This window comes from Sorex araneus, chromosome 3 (genome assembly GCF_027595985.1).
Source record: "Sorex araneus isolate mSorAra2 chromosome 3, mSorAra2.pri, whole genome shotgun sequence".
Taxonomy (NCBI): domain Eukaryota; kingdom Metazoa; phylum Chordata; class Mammalia; order Eulipotyphla; family Soricidae; genus Sorex; species Sorex araneus.
Genome location: NC_073304.1, coordinates 134,523,509 through 134,537,604, shown reverse-complemented (window position 1 = coordinate 134,537,604; position 14,096 = coordinate 134,523,509). Strand labels below are relative to the sequence as shown.

The following is a 14,096-nucleotide window of genomic DNA, read 5'->3' as shown; positions in this document are numbered from 1 at the left end:
ACATATGCAAGAGATCTTTCTGTGTCAGTCTCTAACTAACTTGATTCAGCCCAATGCTGTCTGGGTCCCTCCATGTGGCAGTAAATTGCATAGCTTTGTCCTTCCTTATGGCTGAGTGGTATTCCATTGTGTAGATGCACCTTAGCTTTTTTATCCAGTCTTCTATTCTTGATACTTGGGTTGTTTCCAGATTGTGGCTAGTGCTGCAGGATCATGGGGGTGCAAATGTTTTTTCCTTAATTTGTTTCTGGATCTATAAGGCATATTCCAAGAAGTGGAGTTGCTGGGTCAAATGGAAGCTCGATTCTTACTTCTGGGTTTTTTCTTTTTCAGCAATGTCCATATTATTTTCTAGAAAGGCTGGACTAGTTCAACATTCCCACCAGCAGTGAATGGGGGTGGGAGTAGGATATTGGTAGAGGGAAGAGGACTCTAGGCACAGGATTTGTGTTGAAACATTGTATATACCTGAAACCAAATATCATGTATAACTTAGTAACTTCATGTATATATCATGTAACTTCAGTTATAACTTAGTAACTTCAGGTTTTTTTTTAAAAAAAGCACAAAATATTTTTTAAAAAATATTTTTTTAGTAGTTAGCAAGAGAAGAAACAGATTCCCATTTCTCTGAAAAGAAGTAGCCTGGACACATGGCAATTCTACCTACTACACTGCCCACTTAGGACATTTGTCAGAGGTGGGAAACCAGCGCCTGAAGAAGTCAGATGCCCAGCACCTAAAGACTATGGAAATATGGTAACTTAGAATTCCTAAAACTTAACTTTTTTAATTTTTAAATTAAAAAATCTTAAATTTAGTAAACTAAAAGAAATGACTTTCCCATCCCTTGGCATATCCAGACCACTGGAGGTTGACTGGGCCTTGAACCCTGAAGTTGTGTGGAATAAGTAGCCCACAGGCAGTGGATGTGATCCTGGAGTTGGGGTCCAGAGGAGTTTTGTCCTGTTTTGCTTACATCTTATTATTATTGTTGTTGTTGTTGTTGTTGAATCACCATTAGATACACAGTTACAAAGTTGTTCATGATTGGGTTTCAGTAATAGAATGTCCCAATAGGCATCCTTTCACCAGTGAACTTTCAGAAGAAAGTATCCATTGTTCTGTTGGGAAGCTAAGTTTTCTGTACCCTTTTCCTACACAACTGTGAATTGCATACACACATACAGAAAGAAGGAGAAACTCATTTCCTTTACAGTTCATGGTTCAAGTCCACATTAGTTTGCTAGGACTGCTACAAAATAAAAAAATTGCACACACACATATATGTATATATATTATGTACATATATATACATATATACTTTCAACAACTGTCATCCCGTTGCTCATTGATTTGCTCAAGCGGGTGCCAGTAATGTCTCCATTGTGAGACTTGTTGTTATTGTTTTTGGTATATCGAATATGCCACGGGTAACTTGCCAGGCTCTGCTGTGCAGGCGAGATACTCTCGGTAGCTTGCCAGGCTCTCCGAGAAGGGTGGAGGAATTGAACCCAGGTCGTCCGTGTGCAAGGCAAATGCCCTACATACATATATATATATATACACACAATATATATACACACACAGATATATATGTATGTATATCTGTATATATCTATATATCACTGTCACTGTCATCCTGTTGTTCATCAATTTGCTCGAGCGGGCACCAGTAACGTCTCCATTGTGAGACTTGTTACTGTTTTTGGCATATTGAATATGCCACGGGTAGCTTGCCAGGCTCTGCTGTGTGGGTGAGATACTCTCGGTAGCTTGCCGGGCTGTCTGAGAGGGGCGGAGGAATCGAACAAGGGTCAGCTGAGTGCAAGGCGAATGCCCTACCCACTACGCTATCGCTCCAGCCCCTGTTTATATATAACATAGATATATATATATATATATCAGTGACTTAAACTGAATAACTTTAATTTCTCACAGTTCTAGAATCTAGAAGTTCAATATCAAGGGGTCAATGGTGGTGAATTCATTCTATGGCTTCTGTCCTTGGCTTATAGTTAATTGACTCACTATGTTCTTTTCTGGTTCTTTCTCTGTATCCACATGATTCTGGTGTCTCCATCTTACAAGAACATCAGTCCCCGGTAAAACAGGGGCCAGAAGGGACTGGTCAATGGTTGGAAACTTGCCACAATGCATGGCAGGCAAAGGACAGTTAGAATAGAGAAGGGACCAGTATAATACTAATAGTTAGAAATGATGACTCTGGACAAGAACTAAGTGTTGAAAGTAGTTAAAGGGATATACATGGTAACTTTTCAGTGTCTGTATTGCAATATATAGTGGCCAAAAAGAAAGAGAGAGAGAGAGAGAGAGAGAGAGAGAGAGAGAGAGAGAGAGAGAGAGAGAGAGAGAGAGAGAGAGAGAAGGTGCTGGGAGCTAGGGGACTAGGGGATGGTGGTGGGAGGGAAACTGGTGACATTGGTGGTGGGAAATGTACTGTGGTGAAGAGATGGGTACTGGGACATTATATAACTGAAACCCACTCATGAACAACCTTGTAACTGTGTATCTCACTGTGATTCAATAAAAATTTTTTTTCTTAAAGAGCATCAGTCCTTTTGGATTAGGATCAACCTTTATGGTTTCATTTTAAGTAATTGCCTTTCAAAATAACTTACCTATAAGTAAGTCTACATTCTAAAGTTCTGGAAACTTTGTCTTAAAATATAAACTTTGGGATATATTCAGTCTACATCATATCAGTCAGGTGTGGAGAAATGATAAAACTGTGCTTTCCACCAATTTGGAAATTGTTATACCATAAAAAATTAAAGCATTATCAAGATAATTTTATCTAATAATTTAACCTACTATAGCAAATGAAATTTGTATTTCAATCATTTGGAAGTATGATAAAATAATTACTCTAACACATTCAAATAAAAGTTAAAGCCATAGCTAGAAATCTGTAGTGTAAATAATTGCATACACACATGCATCCATGTATGCAGATTTGACCTTTCAACATTTTTACTTGCTCTTTGAAAGCATGTTAATAGGAATGATTGCTATTCCAAACACGTTTACAAGTTTTGCCCATTATTTTTCTCTTTAGTCATGAGTATCAATGACATATAACTCAAAGCATAAATTGAATGCTAAAAGCATTAGTGTTACTGGATTGATTAAATAACTTGTAGCTTTCAAACTAACCACAAATTGGCCTTTGGATTTTAAAAATTCAACTTATAAAACAGTGTGAACAGCTCTGCTTGCCTCTTAAGAAAAGTAAAAATCACTGAAAATTCTTTGTGGTCTTGTTAATGAGGCATAAAATCAAGGAATGTCTTTGTTAAAATGCATGGTTCACTTAATAAGGTTTTCAGAATATGGTAAAGAGGTGCTATGATATTGTGAAAGGTGTATGTATGAGGGAGTGTGGGGATGAGTTGGATGATCTAAGTCTGATTTTCCCTTCAAACACCTTTCCCCATCTGTAAACCAGTGTTGTGTTTGGAAAACTATGAAGTTTTGTATATTATACTAAATCTACATATTTTTGAGAAATGTTGTAGCTAATAAAATTCTATTTCTTATTCTTCTTAAATCCTATTAATTTAATCTGTGATCTCATCCAACAAAGTAAGATATTATTGGTATTCTTTCTATCTGTCTTACCCATGCTATTAGGTGAGCTCTAACACATCCAATCAACCCTCTTTGATTCTTGATGCTCATCACCAATATTGCTTAATCAAGGGTGTGAAAAGGAGAGGGAAACTTGGACAGAGCAACATATTCCAGAATTCTCTTTTTTCTATTCCTAGGTGTATATTGTTCATCCCAGAGATGCCAGCTGCTCAGGTCCTTATATCTTAAGTTCTTTTTTTTTTTCTTTTTGGGTCATACCCAGCGATACACAGGGATCACTCCTGGCTCTGCTCTCAGGAACCACCCCTGGAGGTGCTCAGGAGACCATATGGGATGCTGGGAATCAAACCCGGGTCAGCTGCATGCAAGGCAAACGCCCTACCTGCTGTGCTATCGCTCCAGCCCCCTATATCTTAAGTTCTTACATCTTTGAAGTTTATAGACCATTGAGAGACACATGTCAAAGATCTAGATTTTAGGGTATACCTGATAACCCCCTCCCTTGGAGACCAAGCTTCCTGCTTCTTGCAGAGCACCACATTCCAATCTAAGGCTGGGAACATCCCTTCTTCTCCTCTAGCCAGAAGCATCTTTCTGTATCCTGCACTCTCCAGAACTTTTTAAAAACAGACAGAAAAAAGGTGGGGTCACTATAGTCCAAAGAGAGGAATTCTGTGAGAGTTCCTTTGGAGCCAACACAAAGAACCCATAAATCCTAAATAGAGCACAGCACCCCACAAGGGGTCTCAATGAGAAAATTCCCTGGGAAAGTGGCCATCATCTCAGGGAGACTAAACTGTGAAATGAAGAACTGCAGTTAAGTCCAGAGCTAAGAAGTGTTCCCAGGGCTGGGTAAAGGGAGAAACTGGAAGAGGAAAAGAAGAGGAAAAGAAAGAGGAAAAGAAGCAGTCAGTCCAGATATCTGATACCAGAAGGAAACGCCAACATCAGGCAGGAGAGTGATGAATGCAAAGGACTCAGTAACAGACATAGGGTTTGCGGGTCTCAACTCAGTGGGCTGCCAATCCCAGTGTGAGCATAAAGCAGCCATGACTGAGATAAACCACACCTCTAGGGTTGCTGTCTCAGTTTCACCACAACAGGCTTGCTACCTGGACAGATAAGGCCCCATCATACCTGACAGATTTTGGCCGAGATGCTGCACATTTAGGCTTCTTACAGAATTCGATTTTGTTGTTGTTATTTTGGGGGTGACTTATTCCTGGCTCTGCACTCAGGAAACGCTCCTGGCGGGGCTCTGAGAACCAAATGGGATGCCAGGTATTGAACTCTGGCTTGTCAGGAGCAAGGCAAGTGCCTTGCTCTACTATCTCTCTGGCTCAGATTCAGTTTTGTACTCAGCATAATGTCAGGATTATACTTGGCCTGGACTGGGTGTAATCATTCCCAAAGTGAGCCCCATCATCAGGGTGACAATCTCAGAGTCTCACAGCATGAGTGTAGACATGATACCACCCCATCTGACTTAGCCCACCCTCCGATTCAAACTGCCATACAATCTGACCGGCTTGTAGTAGCTGCTGTCAGTTGGAACCGAAGGAAGTTCCCATGAAGAGAATACACTAGACTTGAATTTGCAACCTAAGAGGGCACCAAACTCAAAGGATGCACAAACAATTCAGTTTGTGTTAGTCCAGCAGATAAGGCACTTCCCTTATCCAACCTGGTGGCCAGATTGGATACTCAGCACCCATATGTTCCCCAGAGGACTGCTAGGAGGGATCCCTGAGTGCAGAGGTAGTACTAAGTCCTGAGCAACATGAGGTATAGCCCTATATTTTTATAAAATACTAGGTTTTTTTTTTGTTTGGATCTGTAGTGTGTTGGAAAGAGACTAGGAACTAGCAGGGGTGCAGGTGTCCTCGGGCTAGAGTTGCAAGCTGTCCTTCCTGAGAGAGCAACTAGAAACTGCTATCTCAGAGGTGGCAGCAAATATCAGGTTGAAGGTGATCCCTGCTCATCAGACCATGGTTCAGGTCAGCCATCCCCAACTGGTAGTGGCAAATGTGAAAATCCCCTGATAACTCTGAAGATCAGCTTACTGAATGGCTGTTGTGGTACATATGACCACAAACTCCATTCACTATCCATATAGTCCCATAAGCATGTACCAGGAGAGATCCCTGAGCACAGGGTAAGTAAGCCCTGGGTGACTACTTGGTAATGACCCCCAAACATAAATAAATATGAATATTTATTTATTATTAATTTATAAATAATGCTTGAATATTATATCAGATCATTTTTTATTTTATGAAGATAAAATTGGTTTATTTTTGTTTGCCTACATGTAGCAGATAAACAAGAAAAGAAAAATATTACAGTTGAAGGAGACCAGCTATTTAGGATGGGTGTCGAGATTCTCCAGCAGTCTAAAAGTCAAAAGCAGAAAGCAGAGTAAGTCTTCACAAAATTTCTTAACTTATGTTTCTAGCTTAGATAAAAAGAAACAATTCAAAATCTAACTTATCATTGAAAGTTTAAGGGATAGTGAGTGATTAAGTTTATTTTCACACAAGTTTTTTGTTTGTGTTGTGATCACATGCGGTGGTGCTCAGTATTTACTCCCAGTTTATCTCTCAGGAATCACTCCTGGGAGAGCTTGAAGGACTGTATCGGGTGCTAGGGATCAAACACAGCACAACACAGTTGTTTGTGTGCCAGGCAAGCACCCTACCTACTGCACTATCTCTCTGGCCGCCATGTTTTTATTTTTAAAATCATCAAATTATATTTAGAAAATTTGAAGAAGCATATGTGAAACTGTGCTTCCTGCAAAATAAATGAAGTGAAAAATTAAGACACACGTCTATATATTCACATTAAAATATTAGCTTGTCTTCAATTTATTATTTATTATGAATGAAATAAAACTATATTTTCAATTTTAGAATGTTTTGCCTACCTGAGCATTTGATCAGTACTTTATAATCTTTCAACATTTTTTTCTGGTATATGAGTCCTTTTAATCCCCAGAATGATCTTACAAATTAAGAACTTGGTTGTTTCCCTTTAAATGTTGAGAACAGAAATTGAAGGACGTTCATTCAAGTGAAGTAATCACCAATGCACAGGCAACTGTGGTTACACAATTTCACTGTGTCTATTGTTTCTTTTTTCTCTAAATTATTTTGTCTCAAGAAGAGAAATCTTGGGGCTGGAGCGAAAGCACAGTAGGTAGGGCGTTTGCCTTGCACGCGGCCAACCCAGGTTCAATTTCCAGCATCCCATATGGTCCCCTAAGCACCACCAGGAGTAATTCCTGAGTGCAAAGCCAGGAGTAACCCCTGTGCACTGCCAGGTGTGACCCAAAAAGCAAAAAAAGAAAAAAAAAGAAGAGAAATCTCCCCTCCTGGCCGCTCCTCCACACCTGAGATGATCATTCCATGTCTCCAATTAAAATCTTGGGATCAGTTTTGAATACTGTCATTTATTGAGACACAAATTACTCTCTTTGAGTCTTGAATAATATGATCAAGTTTTAGAGCAGTTCCTGACATATAGCCAAGAGATATTTAATACTAGTATTTTAAAAAGTCATGTAATTCTCTCCTGTAGTTAGTATGTGGAAGTCATGGGAGAGAAGGCATGTGTCTTGAGCCAGTAATTGAAAGGATGGGTTCTAGAGCCTCGACAAGAAGACCACTTTTGCTTTTACATAGATGAGCAAGCCAGCCCTGAGGGATGCATCCCAGAGTTGTGCTAGACAATTCTATATGAAACAGCAGCAGAGTCTATAAAGTCTTAGTTCAAATATGAGGCTTTGGGGATGAAGTGATAGTATAAATGGTTAAAGTACTTGGCAGTTGATCCAGATTTATTCCTGGAGGGGAAAATATTATCAGATAATTCTAGATAAACAACTTAACATGGGGTACCTCACACTGAAAATTCAAGAATTTGTAGGAAAACCCACCATTGTTACTCATTTGGGTACCTTTCAGTCTCAAGATATCCCCCCTCTATCTCTTGTTTTGGGGCCACATCTGGTTGTGTTCAGGGCTCACTCCTACCTCTGACCTCAGGGATCACTCCTAGTAGATCTGGAGGCTCATATGTGGATTCAGTAATTGAGCTTCAGTCAGCCTTGCATAAAGCAAGCACCATAATGCTATAATGTCTTTCTGGCCCTCAGCTATTCTTGACTAGCAGACTCTGCTCATATCCTTGCTCAAAGGTGCAAAAAAAGCATCTTATTTTGCTGCAGCATAATTAGTGAAGTCTTCTGACCCTTCTGATTTGGGAGCAGTGGGGTATTCAAATTAAATTTGCTCATAACTAAACATACCAGTGTTTTTTGGTAAAACTAGTTGAAAAATCATTGTTTTCATAATTATATGCTCTCCCCTTAATCCAGATATACATCTAGACCCATCTAGAAATTCTGGTATGGAAAGATAAAGATACATACCTTACTAGCCAAAGAGAAATAGTTTCACTGCCATTTGTTCCTCAATCTTACTCTATTCTTGCCTCACCAATTATTTTGCTTTGTTTTGTTTGGGGGCCACACCCAGCAGTGATCAGGGTTTTACTCTTGGCTTTGAGCTCAGGGATCACTCCTGCTAGACTAAGGGGACTACATGAGGTGCCAGGGATTGAGCCCAAGTCAATCAGATGCAAAGCAAGCACCTTTCCTGTTGTGCTATCTCTCGGGCCCAACCTCACCAATTCTATTGTCTTACATCTGAGAGAGCAGTAATTAGTAGCATCAGCTCATCGTCCACTTCTAATCCTGGGCCTATTTATTCATTCATACATTCGGGATCATCTTATATTTGAAGGAGAAATTATTTAACAAGCCAATGCTGTTACAAGTACAGATGCTATATATAGTATTGTAAGTCCTAACAAGAGTAATTAAGTAAAGATTTATAAAGAATCTAAATTGGTAAGGAAGAAATAAAACTATCACTATTTGCATACGATATAAGATACATAGAGAAATCTCAAAGATACAAATAAGAACTTTAAGAAATGATAAAAGAATATTGCAACATGGCAGGCTATGAAATCAATATACAAGTATCCAATGTATTTATATGTGTAAATAATGAATGAGCAGAAAGAGGAACCAGGCAACCAATGTCCCATATATTTGTATGAAAAAAATTACTTGCAATAATTTAACTTGAAAAGTGAAAGGCTTCTAGCTTCTATGCCATGGAGAGTTCTGCCTATATTTTCCTTATTTAAGTTATGGATTTAGGTCTGATATCTAGGTCTTGTGCATGGCATTAGAAAGAGAACAGTTCATTTTTTTTGAACATGCCAACCAGTTTCCCATTTTTCGCTTGTTGAAGAGGCTTTCTCTTGATCCACTTGATGTATTTTGCTCCTTTATCAAAGATTAACTTATATGCCTGAGAGTCTATCTTTGGGTTTCTATTCTATTCCATTAATTTGATGGTCTGTCCTTGTTCCAGTACCATGCCACTTTTTTTTTCTTTTTGGGTAGCACCCGGCAATGCACAGGGTTTACTCCTGGCTCTGCACTCAGGAATTACTCCTGGCCCATATGGGTAACAAGCCAATGCTGTTATAAGTACAGATGCTATATATAGTATTGTATACTATATACAATCTCGGGGGACCATATGGGATACTAGGAAATCAAACCCAGGTCAGCCGAATGTAAGGCAAACACCCGACCCACTATGCTATTGCTGCAGCCCCCCTGTGCTATTGCTCCAGCCCCCCCACATGTCACTTTTAACTACTACCACTTTATAGTTTGGTGTTGGGGAAAGTAATGCCTCCGATCTTCTTTTACCCAAGGATTGCTTTAGATATTTGCGGGGGCTTATTGTTCCATATAAATTTCAGGAGTGCTTTATTTATTACTTTGGAAAATGTCATGGGTATCCTTATAGGGACTGCATTGAATCTGTATAATGCTTTGGGGAGTTTTGCCATTTTGACAATGTTAATCCTCCCAATCTATGAGCAGGGGATGTGGGGATATGTTTCCTTTTTCCTTGTGTCTTTTTTTTCTTAAAGCAGTATTTTATCATTTTCTTTTTTTTTTCTTTTTTTGCTTTTTGGGTAACACCCAGCGATACACAGAGGTTACTCCTGGCTCATGCACTCAGGAATTACTCCTGGCGGTGCTCGGGGGGACCATATGGAATGCTGGGAATTGAACCCAAGTAGGCCGTGTGCAAGGCAAATGCCCTACCCGCTGTGCTATTGCTCCAGCCCCTCATTTTCTTTTTATAGGTCTTTTGCCTCTTTAGTTAAGTCAATACCTAGGTAATCAGTAAGATGTGAATGGAATTTATGAAATACCCCTCTCTTCTCTTTCATTATTTGCATATAAGAAAACCATGTATTTACACATGTTAATTTTTGTAACCTGTCATTTTACTGTGCAAATCTACTGTTTCTAGGAGCCATTTTTGTGGATTCTTTAAGGTTTTCTAGATATTGTAGGATATCATTGGCTTGTACTTTCTCCCTTGCCACAGAGTTTGGGCTAATCTGGTAATAATCTCTAAACAATTCTAGACTACATTGGTATGTCCTGCTCCCCTTGCCACTAGGAGTTTAGGTATATCAGTCACGCCCATCAAAGTGCTCCCGAGTCACTTCCATTCCTTTGTTTATCTGTAACCACTTCTACCAGTTTATCTGCTCTTCCTCTAATCAAACTCTGTTAATTTGTAAGGTCAGACCTTGCTAGGACAGTGAACTTGTATTGTAAGTTAATATTGTCTTTCTCCTCTTATGCCTTTTGAATAGTTTACTTTAAAATAATATCTTTTTTGTGTGTGCTGTCGATCAAGGGCAGGTGACGGAAGGAAGAAGGCCAAACTGGTTGCTCGATCAGTTTATTTCATTCTCTGTCTCTGCTTCTCTCCCGGCTCTGGATCTCTCTCTGGATCTGTGGATCTGGCCCCCCAACCCACTCTTACAGCCTAGTTAAATCTCCCAAGCTTGAGGGGGTTGGGGTGTCCACATAGGTGTGGTCACCATCAATCGGGTTGAGGTTCCTTTCCCTCAGGGGATGCTTCTCCTAGGACTTAATTCTCTTTCAGCAGGAGGATCCACCCAAGGGTAGAGTCCCATGAGTGTGTTTCTCCTCTCCTCAGCCAGCAAACATATAAGAATTCATAATATTAATCATTTTGTATGGACACAATAAGAAATGCATTAAAGCTTATAGAATTGCTCTCCAGGGGCCATCTCAATCTCAGACTACAGTGCTCAGGCCAGATCAGTCTTTCCTATCCCTAGCAGGTTCCTAGTCTCATCATTACTTTTTGATCATGACAGCATTTGTCTATGATCAAGCTCTTAATTTATAGTTAAGAATTAGGCACTTTGGCCAGGCCCATCTCAATGCCAGGGTAGCACATAACTCACCGCTTGCCCTGGACCTGTCCCATCCCTCGTCGGGACCCTGCTTTTGGGGTGCTAAGAACTGAGGGCAACTGAGGCTTAAGTGGAGAAAGCAGATGCCCGGGAGGAAATAATATTCAAAGCCAATTAAGCCCCAAGTTACAAAAATATAATATTGTCTTCTTGTGTCTATACAAAAAAGACATTGCTTTAAAGTAAATTATTCAAAAGGCATAAAGAGGGGAGAAAGGCAATGTTATAATATTCAGTGTTCTAGGAAGGTCTGACCTTATAAATTAGCAGAGTCAGATTAAGGGAAAGCAGATTAACTGTTTTGTGGAAGAGAGCATAGAGAAGTGATTATAGCTAAACAAATGGATGGGAGAGATTCTGGAACACCTTGATGGGTGAGAATGGGGTAAGCCTAAAATCCGGGAAAAACTGGGACAAGCTACTCATGGCACGGGGTAGAGGACATAGTAATGTCATCCTACATGGGGGTAGGGGCACAAATTGAAGAATCGAACACTAGGATAATGGGGGAAGGAAAAAAGTGCCTTCCACAGAGGCAGGCTTGGGGATATAGGAGGAAAACTGAGGACACTGGTGGAGGATAATGGGCACGAATGAAGGGATTTGGAAGTGAGTTAGAACAATGTAAGCCTGAAACTCAGTCATAAATATCTTTGTAACTTTGTAGTTCACAGTGATTCAATTTTATAAAGGGAAAAAGGAAAAAATGAAAGCTTTTAATCACATATACACACAAAAAAGTGAAAGGCCAGGGTCAGAGTGATAGTACAGCTGGTACGGTGTTTGCTTTGCAGGTGACTGACCCAGGTTCGAGTCCTGGTACCTCATATGATCCTGTGAATCCCATGAGGAGTGATCCCTGAACCCAGAGCCAGGAACAAGCTCTGAACACCACTGGATGTGGCCCAAAAACAAACAGCAAAAAATGTAAAAGGCTGCCATGCAAAAAAAAAAAAAATTATAAGACCTCTTGGAAAAAATAAAATAGAAAGCACAAGGAGATGAAAATATATTTGAGCTCAAGTGTCAGAAAAATTAACAATAAGCTCTATCACCTAAATCAATCAACAAATTTAGTGTAGCCCTATTAAAAGTTTAAAGGCAGGGGTATGGTGCTGCCAGCAGGTCAACCTATACCTGCGGGCAAATGCATCAGCAACCTGATGGTGCCTTCTTGATACCCCAAAATTGCCACTGTGCCTATGGCCAGATCCCAACAACTTGGGACCACATTTATTAAGAAATTACATGACCAAAAATTAGGTAAGTGGGAGACACACAAAGCAACTCCTGCACAGCTATACAAGCTCATTTATTGGCCATATTTCAGAGAACCTTAGATAAATCTTGAAAGATCAAAAGCCACAGTTAATCTCGGACCCGCATATGGCTGAACAGACTGAGGTAAATTGGAGGGGAGCAGATTGGCCTGGTGGCCTGCCCAAGCAGAGCCCCCAGCAGTTGCTTGCTTCCACAATCCAAAATTGCCGCCATATCTTCGGCTTGACTCCACCATCTCAGGAAAGACCTCACCAAGATACCATCTGCTGAAAATTTGGGTATGTGGGTTTTGTGACTGAAATCTCCAGGCTTTCACAGACTTGGATGAGCTACCTCCCCCAACTTCCCAATACACGTGGAAGCACTGGCAGTCATCCCTATGAACCAACTCCAGCGCCACCCTGTATACTTTACTGCCAACCTTGCTTCAGGGTCCCCTAAATAAATCTTGAAAGAAATCAAAAGTCACAGAAAACATCAGACCCATACATTGCTGAACAGACCAGGGTATATTGGAGGGTGGTGGATTTGCCTGTGCCCACCCAAGCAGAGCCCCCAGCCGCCACCTGATTTCACAATCCAAAATCGCCATCATACCCCGAGCCTGACTCCACCGTCTTAGGATGGACCTTACCAAGATATAATCTGTTGAAAATTTTGTAATGTGGATCTTAGCACACCAACAGCCCTGGTCCAGAGAGACAGTAGCAAGTCCCAGAAGACACCACAGTGCCAGAGATCTCTCCAGGCCCCATACCAGGCCAATTTCACCAGAGCACCCCAGAGTTTTACTTCTAAGAAAAGTGCCTTATTGTTATGTTTTTTCTTATAATCTAAAATATTTCTATTCTTGTACCCATTGATTTGTATCAGTTTAAAAAAAAACTATATCCTAAATTGTTTGTCTGTGATATTTTTGTTGTATGTTCTGCTTTCATGTGACTTGTCTTTTAACTTTTAATAAAAAGAGTTTTCTTAATTTAAAGATTTGTCCTTTTTGTGTCTAATTCAAAAATTATTTTCTATATGATATGAAATGAATATTAATATTATTCTAAAAAACTTTCTCAGTGAGGGGCTGGAGAGATAGCACAGTGGGTAGGGCGTTTGCCTTGCACGCGGCCGACCCGGGTTCAAATCCCAGCATCCCATATGGTCCCCTGAGCATGACCAGGGGTAATTCCTGAGTGCAAAGCCAGGAGTAACCCCTGTGCATTGCCAGGTGTGACCCAAAAAGCAAAAAAAAAAAAAAAAAAAAAACTTTCTCAGTGAATTCTAAGACAATATCTACCCTGTATACTAAATATTAGCATTTTTCACAGTTACTTCTTCCATGGGCTCTTTAAATTTAATATATATATATATATGTATATATATTTATCCCTATCACTGTCATCCTGTTTCTCATTGATTTGCTCAAATGGGCACCAGTAACGTCTCCATTGTGAGACTTGTTGTTACTGTTTTTGGCATATCGAATATGCCATGGGGAGCTTGCCAATCTCCCAGCCTACTCCAGATGGAATCCCAGTGACCAAGTGTTCCCACAAGCAAGGCCCAGGTATGTGGATTCCAGGACTGAATCTCTAGGCCGCATGGCGGCAGAGGATCTGGGCTGCCCTTCCCCAAATCCGCGCCTGCCCAGCATACTGGCTATCACACCCACAATTTGCTTCTGGGTACCATCTTAGCGCACCAACAGCCCTGGCCCAGAGACACAGCAGCAAGTCCCGAAAGACAACACAGCACCGGATCGCTCAGTATGCGGGTTCCGGGACTAAATCTCTAGGTCGAATGGCATCAGA

At 40.4% G+C, this 14,096-nt stretch overlaps 1 protein-coding gene across 1 annotated transcript in view; it reads left to right on the top strand.

The window, feature by feature from the left end:
* The window catches only part of SEL1L2 (SEL1L2 adaptor subunit of ERAD E3 ubiquitin ligase), a 121,519-nt gene that overhangs the window by 27,660 nt on the left and 79,763 nt on the right, over window positions 1-14,096 (top strand). The window contains exon 3 of the mRNA XM_055132141.1: window positions 5,931-6,033. Within this exon, the coding sequence (XP_054988116.1) occupies window positions 5,931-6,033 (103 nt within the window). The remainder of the gene's footprint in view (window positions 1-5,930; window positions 6,034-14,096) is intronic.